Below are 8,968 nucleotides of genomic sequence, written 5' to 3' on the forward strand. Positions count from 1 at the left end.
CGCAAACCAAACTCACAACACAAATGGAACACCAATAACCAAATCTCATATATAAAATGAGAATAAACCAAGTTTACAAGTGTACCAACAAATCCTAATCAAACCAAATCCGTCACAAGCCTAACTTACACTACCATGTTCTTAGGTTTTGGGAAAGGGGCACATAAGTCAAGCACAAGGAAAAGAAGCACCCGCGCCAAAACCGCCTCCTCCGGATGGATCATTAGGATCTTGCCAATGAGGACGGGGACCGGAGTTGCATGAAGCAAAAGTAGGCTTCCATCTTGTCGAACTTTTCTTTCATTTCCCGCATTTGTTGATCCCTTTCAGCGTTTTGGTGCCTTTCTTCATCAAGTTGTGCTTGTAAGACACTTACGATTCCCGGCTCATAAGTTTGTTTGGACTTTGAAGAAGTCCTTGCCTTTGGCGCCATGTATAAAACTCCATGAGCTTCTCTGGTTCCATACACTGAGCCCTTTTTGTACCCCTCAACCAAGTCAAACCAAATATCATTATCGGGCCTATTGGGGTTGTTCTCTTTTTCACGCAAATAAGCATCCCACAAAAAAAAAAAAAAAAAAAAAAAAAAAAACAATGCAAATAGAATTAAAGGTTCTTGTTGCGTGAAAAACTTACCTATAACAAATAATCTTATTAAGGGAAATTGACTAATTTAATGAAACTTACATATAATTCCTTGTCTTTCACCTTAGTCCAATGCCTATTACCCTTGTCGTCAACCTTGCTATGCGTGTCTACAAAGAGCTCGGGAGCCGTCATCTCTACCTTACCGTTTTTCTTCCCCTTCTAAAAAACAAACAAGGCATAAATAAACAGTTTTCACGGTTAAATTTTTTTAATAATAATGTAAGGTGTTGTTATCTAGACTTACTCCAAAAACACGGTCCAAGAAAGAACGAGATCCCCCGTAGTGAGTAGCCTCAACAATGCTTTCTTTCTTTCCTCCTCTTTTGTTGAGTGAACCTCGCTCCGACTTGGTCTTAAATTTGGGGGTTGCCCGTTTCTTCATTAGACCCTGATATGTGTTTAGGTGATTTTTACCAAGTTAATTGTATTAGGTCAATGCGGTCTTACTCGTTAGTTGCTTGATTTGATCGTTTGTTTTTGATATTTAAATTAGGAAATAAAGCACGAAATATAAATTGACACGTAAGATTTTGTGACGCGGAAAACCCAATGTGGGAACAATCGCGGAAGGGACGGTACCCTGCCAAATATTGCACTATCTTTGAGTGGGAGGATGAATACAATTGATGCGTAATGTAAATCTTGCTAGCACGAGGTATTGTGTATGTGTGATCTTGGATGTCCTTCTTCGATTGCTTCCCTTGTTATTTATAGGGTAAGAACCCTAGGTGTATCCTACCATGTTTATGGAAAGGAATATAACTTCCATAATAACTCTTTTCATATCTCACTATCTCCCTCAATTCTCCTTGATCTCCCTGAATGCTCCCTGACTTCTCCCTGACTTATCTTTTCTAAACACGGATGCTTCCTTCAGTGGGCTTTGGCCTCCTTCTACACGCGTCTGTTAGCCCATTTCCCCTTTCAGCGCCCTTGCTCCCAATCATGGGCTCCCCTTCTTCCACTCCTTCCTTTATGATCCATTACTTACTAAGTGGGCTTTCCTTATTGTGTGAATTTTAGCCCAAACAGTTTGCCCCCAATTTCTTGCGAGGTACGCTTCGAGACGTCAAACAAGGAATTTACGTAGTTGATTATTTAAAACCCTAAGCCGTCATTTACACTTCCTCCCATGCACACTCATCATTACTCGCCGCCCTCCTCCTCATTTCTCGCGCCCCCCTCTCTCTCTTCCTTTATAATCTAAATTCCCTCCTCACTTCATTTACTCACTTCCATTATTTCCCCAAAACAACTCTTCCCCTTATTCTCATCTCTCCCTTTTCTCTTTTTTTCGCCGGCTTCACTGCTTCACTCCCGCCGTCCTCTTCACCAGGTATTTCTCCCTTCCCTCCTTTCTTTTCTCTTTTCAATCATGGGAAAGACCCGACAAGCCTCTTCATCCTCTACCCCAACTGACCGGAATCCAGACCCCGTCTTTCCTTCGCGAAATCTTTTTACTCACCCCCATGACTGTGACTCCGCCCTGACTCCTGCCGATAATCCCCTAATCAAGGGTATGCTCAGCCTTGGTGATGGGGTTGAGATAGCCATCCCTGAACCGGGTCAAAAGGCTGACGCTATCCGTCCGGGGTGGGTTTGTTTTTATTTATACCCATTTAGATACGGCCTCCGTTTCCCCTTTCCGAAACTTATCCAAGACTTCATCTTTACCAACAACTTTGCTATGGCATAAATCTCGGCCACCGTTTGGAGGGTTCTCCTCTACTCTTTAGCCGCATGTCAAAACTCTGGCAATTCCATGTCTCTGGGAAATTTGGCCCATATGTATGATATCAGGTCCCTGGGGAGGGGCCAATTCTCGCTCCGGGGTTCTGGTGAGACTCTCTTCAAGCATGTGTCAAAGTCCAGGGACGAGAAATGGTTTGAGGACTTCTTCTATGTGAGGAAGGCTTATATCCAACCACCTGCTAACTATATCTTCGAGAAATGGATTATTACTTCAAATAAGTAGCTTTCCTGACGCCTGGCTTGTTCATCCCAATGCTTACTGGCTTACTCTGTCGTTTTCATATAGGTCCCTGCTACCTAACCCGCATTGGTGCCGCGATCCCTGCTCGCAACAAACTGTTTTGCATTCCTCTGAGCGAGAGGAAGTTCCCGATCTCTTTGCTCGAATATTCACCGCTTCCTCCTCCACCCTCTCGCAATCGCCCAAAGATGTCTTTGGTAAGTCGCCTAAAGTCTTCTTTACTTGCGTGCAACCTTGCCGGGTTGTCTAACCCTTCCCGACACGAAATAATGACCTTGCGAGTTCAAAAGTCGACCCTTTGGAGGCTATCCTCCAGAGTGCTAAAAGAAAAAGGTCCACTGCGAGTCCTGACGTGGCATCTGCTTCCAAGAGGAGCGCCCCTGTTGCTTCTTTCCAGTCACCTCCTACTCATTCCAGCTCTGCTCGGACTGAACCTCTAGAGGTTAGCCCGCTGTCTCGTCATCCTCCTACTCCTCCTGCCAGCCCTCGTGCTTCTGCTAGCGGTGGCATCATTGCCCATTTTTCAGAGGGCTTTGGAAATGTTGACAAGGTGCCATACTGGCCTGAAATTGACCAATTGCTCTTCCCTCCTCTGGTTGATGCTTTCTCGGAGTTTGGTCCCAAGGGGATGGCTGAGAACGATATGCATAATGCTTTCATGGTGAGTATCCTTCGTCTTCCACTTGTTCTAAGTTTCTTATCTTCAATTCCTGCTAACTTTGACTTTCCTTGCCCCCAGGCCCTCCAGTCTGTTCTCTATAACAGGAAGATGATCAACATAGTGCAGACTATCAGCCGTGCTACTAGCGCCAAGAACAGGGAGCTAGCTGGGTCCGTCGCTGATCTAGAGAAGCAGCGCGCTTATTTGAGGGGACGGGTGGCTGAGCTGAAGGTAGATCTAGCCGGCACAAAGATGAAGCCGAAGGAAGGGGCTGATCAGCTGGCTCGTACCCAGGAGGTTTGCACCACTTTCTCTGACTCCTTGAAGCGCTCTGAGGAGAGGATCAGTGAACTGATTACCCTGGCCTCAAACATTGTTGCTTTTGCTACCTGGCGGGGAAAGATCTGCGGAATGCGTGCTGCCCTTGAGGAGCCTCCAACTCTGCTAGATATTGAAGAAGAAGAGAGGCAGTTGGAGACCCTGTACCCAGTGCAACCTGACCTGAGCATCCTGATGCCCGAAGTTGGCGAAGTGAATTCTCTTGCGCTGGCTGAGCAGGCTGCTGCTGAGGATGCTGGGTTGCCCCAGGATGCTATTGACGGAGCTCAAGAAGCTGTGGTAGCTGAGGGTGTGCAAGCTGGTCCCGTACCTGAAACAGATGGTCAGTAGGAGGAGGTAGAAAAGATGCCAGATGTGGAGGTCATTTATGTGACCGACAATTAAGAAGTTTTTTTTATTTTTATATCAGTGAACTTTTGGTAGTCTGGCCCTTTGGTGGCAGACTTGTAATATTTTAAAACACTTTTCTGGTAGCTCGCCATGGTGGCGATTAAACTCTGGGGCCGTATTTTCGGCCAGATGTTTGGAATACCCCTTGCCCCAGTTTGGCAAGTTTTAATTATATACCGTGTGTTAAATTTCGTTTTTCTTAGTTTAGAAGGTTGTCGTGTCAGCCTGTTGACTGATTTAGGCGAGTCATGTCATCCTGAGGAGGCTGACTCAAACTCAGCTAGCTGCCGTGTCTGTCTGTTGACTGATTTAGGCATGTGCCGCATTGTAAGGAGGGATGGTTGTGTCAACCTTAGAGGCCGATTTAGACCAGTCGTGTCAGCCTGAAAAGGCTGATTTAGACTCAGCTAGCTGCCGTGTCAGCCTGATGGCTGATTTAGGCGTATGCCGCAATTTTAACTACTTAACCTTGTTCATGATGCAAGGTGTGTTCATCATATTTTAGAGCCAACAGGGGCGTACTTTAGGCAAGTTTATCGTCATTCTAGGACCGATGGGACGCTGCAGGATTCTGGTAGCGTAGAGATCCTACGTTCCATATATGTGTGCATTCATGCTGGGGCCCTGATTAATTGCGATTAGTGTGAGCTACGTCTAGGGGTGGTATCGGGGTATTTGGGTAGCGTTTTTAGTACATCAACCAGGCTCCCTTTCGTATGTTCCACAGTCTGTCTGGTGAGGGTGCTCCTAGTGGAGAAAGTAGGTTAGGCATGTTGGAGTGCCATGTGCCTTGTCACCCCGCGTTGGCAGTTGACAGTCATGCTAGATACACTTTCAATGTACCATAGACATTAGGATTCAGAGTGATGTACTTAGAGAAGTCTGAAAACAGAAAAGTCTATTAGAATGATGTGAAGTACCTGGCGCCATCTCATGGGGTACCAGAGCAATTGTGGTCTCGGGGCCGTCGGACCACACCATCCAATAACGATTTAAAATTTGAAAGAGTCGAGACACCGGAAATGGGAATGAAATTGGTAGTATGCCTACTACCGGACTTTCTTTTATTTTAAAATAATTTGGCTTTCCATAGTACATTACCCTGTTGGCTAAAATCTACTTATTATTAAAAGTAATATCTCTTCAGGTGAAGTATGTTCCATGGGCGTTGTATGATTTGACCGTCCATAGTCATCAGTCTGTATGCACCATGGCCAACAACTCCTTCTACCTGGTATGGTCCTTCCCATTTGTAGGCGAATTTGCCTGCCTTTCGATTTTTAGTGTTCTGGAACACTTCACGGAGAACCAGGTCTCCTACCTCCAGGAGCCTGACTTTCACATTCTTGTTGTAACTCCTAGCCACTGACTGCTTGTAGGCAGCTAGACGTATTTTTGCACTTGCTCGTAGCTTGTCTACTGTGTCCAGGCTCCTGACCATCTTTGTTTTGTTTAGTTCCCCTGTCATACATCCATACCTGTGAGTGGGAACCAGAACCTCTGACGGAATGACTGCTTCCGCACCAAACACCAGGCTGAAGGGTGTTTGGCCTGTTGCTATCTTTGGCGTCGTTCTATCTGACCATAACACTAGTGGCAATTCATCTGCCCACTTTCCTCCTAACTCCTGTAACCTCCTTCTCAGATTATTCATGATAATTTTGTTGCTGGACTCAGCTTGCCCATTAGACTTTGGAGTCCTGGGTGCTGATTTTTTCAAGGTGATGATGCATCTGGCGCAGTATCCCTCAGCATCGTTGGAGATGAATTGTGAGCCATTGACACATATGATCTCTGACGGGATACCAAACCTGCAGATGATATTGCGTTTTATGAAAGAGATGACTTGTTTGTCCTTCACTTTTGTGAATGCTTCTGCCTCTATTCACTTAGAGAAGTAATCTGTCATCGCCAGCATCCATATCCTGTTCCATGTGGCTCTATGTAGGGAGCCTACTATGTCCATACCCCATGTCATGAACGGCCAGGGAGAAATGATAGGGTGTAAGGGCTCTGCTGGCTGATGGATCATTGGTTCTGAGCGCTGGCAGGCGTCACACTTGCGTGCGTATTCTGCTGCATCTGCCCTCATTGTGGGTCAGAAGTATCCTTATCTGAGAGCTTTATTTGACAGACTCATATCCCCTGCATGGTTTCCACATTCACCACTGTGGAGAGCATGCAACACGGTCTGTGCTTCCTCCTTGTCCAGGCATCGTAAGTAGGGACCTTCCAGTGACTTCCTGAAGAGTGTATCATCAATTAGTATAAATCTGGAGGACTTCACTCTGAAAGCTCTTACTTTACTCTTGTCATCTGGCAGCTTGCTATGACGCAGCCAGTCTAGGTAGGGTGTGCGCCAATCCCAGTCATCTGCCTGTATAGCTGGTTGGTCAGGCGGCTGGGAGTCTTCCACGGCCTCCGTAGTTGTCTGAACTCCCACTTCGTCCTGCTGATCCTCCAGTTCTCCTCTGTTTATTTCATTTGTCTTCTGGATAGAAGGTTTCAGGATGTGTGCGATGGGAATGCTGGATAGTTCTGTCGGCTTGAACGTTGCCCCCAGAGTTGCTAAGGCATCTGCTACCACATTCTGATCTCTGGGAATCTGCTTGAGCTTGCAAGTTTTGAATTTTTTCTTTAACTCCTTTGCTACCTTTAAGTATGCAATCATCTTTTAATCTCTGGCTATAAACTCGTCATTTACATGGTTGACTATTAGCAGAGAGTCACTGGTATGTGCAGGTGCCTGACTCCTAATTCCAGAGCTAGCTGCATTCCTAGCATCAAAGCCTCGTATTCTGTTTCATTATTGGTTGCCTTGAATTCACATCTTACTGCTTGTGCTATCAAATCCCCCTGTGGTGATCGCAGGATTAACCCTACACCTGCCCCCCTTTGATTGGAGGCTCCGTCGATGTGCATCTGCCAGATCTCCACGTCCCTGTTTCCCTCTAGGGCGAGGATTTCCTCATCTGCCAGATTTTGGATGGCTGGACTGAAGTCTGAGACAAAGTCTGCTAATGCTTGCGACTTCATTGCTGTTCTGGGGTTATACTGGATATCATACCCACTAAGGTGTACAGACCATTTTGACATTCTCGCTGCGATTCGAGTTTCCTCATGACAGACTTCAGCGGGTAGTTGGTCACAACATGTATGGTGTGAGACTCAAAATTGGGGCGCAGCTTATAAGATGCTACTACCAGCGCTAGTACTAGTTTTTCGAAAGATGTGTACCTGGTCTCTGCTGGCAGCAGATGTAATACTCCGTATTTATGAGTCTTCGGGTACTCTATCGAGTAGGCCTTACTCTGTCGAGTAAGGGTAAGTTGCGTTTTAGAAAAGTTTCTGACCTGATGGGTACTCGATCGAGTAACTAGGATACTCGATCGAGTAAGGGGTACTCGATCGAGTACCTTGGGTACTCGATCGAGTAGCTTAGGTTTCTGAGGAGTTTTTCTCGGGTTTTGTTAATTATGCGATTAAGATATATAACCTTCGCCGTCATTATTCTAAACACTTTTGCAAAACCTAATTTCTCGATAAAGAGAGAAAGCAAGTACGTTCTTAATCCTAATCGCATCGTTAGCAAATCCCGGAGTTTGGAAGGTCGGTTCTCATCGTTGGTTATACCGTTGAGATCCTTGCGTCGAGGGTAAGATCTATGTACCCTTTTTGTTGTCTTTCCTTTGATTTGGTTAAACCCTAATATGGGGATTTGGGGGTTTTTGAGTAGTATGTGATTTGGTAGCATTTGTATGTTGTATGATAGGAGGAGGTTTCGTAGAGGAAGCTTTTTGATACAAGAAGAGAGACCGTCGATAGTGTGCTTTCGGTAGGATTTCCTACTCGTATTAGTCCCATAATGGGATGATTGTTGATGTGTTGAGATTGATTGTTTGATATAGTAATTTTATTGTGACGGTTGTTATTGTGATTGTGATTGTGGTCTCTGGTTCTCGAGGCGTGTCCTCGGCTGAGTGAGGTCACTTGCGGGAGTGGCTTCACGCCCTAGTTTCGCCTTCTGTGGAACCCGCCACAGAAGGGATGTGCACATTAATGGACAGGGTTATCGCTCATTATGAGGAGCGGAGATTTGGTGGGTATGGCTGCGGTCCCCCACTGGCGGGTCGGGTCCGGTGGGGATCGGTGATTGAGATGATTGGAATTGGCGTGATTTGTGTGTGTGTGACGATTAAGCTGTCTGTTTATCTTATTGTTGATATATTGAGTTGTGTGATTAGTGCGACCCGGTTGTTGTTTTTGTAAACTGCGGTGATCCATTCGGGATGGTGAGCGAGATATTGAGCGGTATGAGATGAGTATCGGGATAGGATATTTGGGATTGCCACGATATGATGATAGAAGTCTTCATTTGTAGCTTAGTAGTTTCTTTACATTTCGAGTTAGAACAAGAAATGATCGGTTTGAGATCATGTATTATACTTTTGGTTTTGGTTTCGAGATTGTAACCTTTAACTAAGTATTTCTATTTAAACGTTGTTTCTTTATTGTTTATTTGATTATCATTGCCTCGGGTAACCGAGATGGTAATACCTTCATACCTGAGTGGTCCTGGTAAGGCACTTGGAGTATGGGGGTGTTACAAATGGTATCAGAGCGACGATCCTGAAACCTGTAACCAATGAACCTAATGAACATAGGGAGTCAATTAAAATGAACCCGGGGTAAAAGTTGTAGGAGCTAATGCAAAGGCTTGGGAGACGTCCTAAAGTCGCGAACTTGCCCTACAATTTTGAACCGGTCACATGAGGGGGTGTAAGTCAAGGTCGTATATGTTGTTTGGTTAACTTGTGTGTGTGAACGTGATGAAGTGTGTGTAACTGTTGGAGAAGTAGAAAGCTGAGAATATGAAAGAAAGGTTGATGATATATGTAGACTTGTTGTTGGAATGAAAACATGTTGGATGTTTACAA

The 8,968-nt window shown here is 45.3% G+C and overlaps 1 protein-coding gene across 1 annotated transcript; it reads right to left on the reverse strand.

Moving 5' to 3' along the window:
- Positions 1 to 6,141: 6,141 nt before the first annotated feature.
- LOC141620612 (uncharacterized) lies at positions 6,142 to 7,127 on the reverse strand. Its single transcript, XM_074437437.1, has 2 exons — positions 6,969 to 7,127; positions 6,142 to 6,576 (listed from the first exon to the last, which is right to left on the reverse strand). The coding sequence occupies exons 1-2, from the start codon at positions 7,125 to 7,127 to the stop codon at positions 6,142 to 6,144; spliced, it is 594 nt and encodes a 197-aa protein (XP_074293538.1).
- Positions 7,128 to 8,968: the final 1,841 nt, after the last annotated feature.

Source organism: Silene latifolia, chromosome X, assembly GCF_048544455.1.
Source record: "Silene latifolia isolate original U9 population chromosome X, ASM4854445v1, whole genome shotgun sequence".
Classification (NCBI taxonomy): domain Eukaryota; kingdom Viridiplantae; phylum Streptophyta; class Magnoliopsida; order Caryophyllales; family Caryophyllaceae; genus Silene; species Silene latifolia.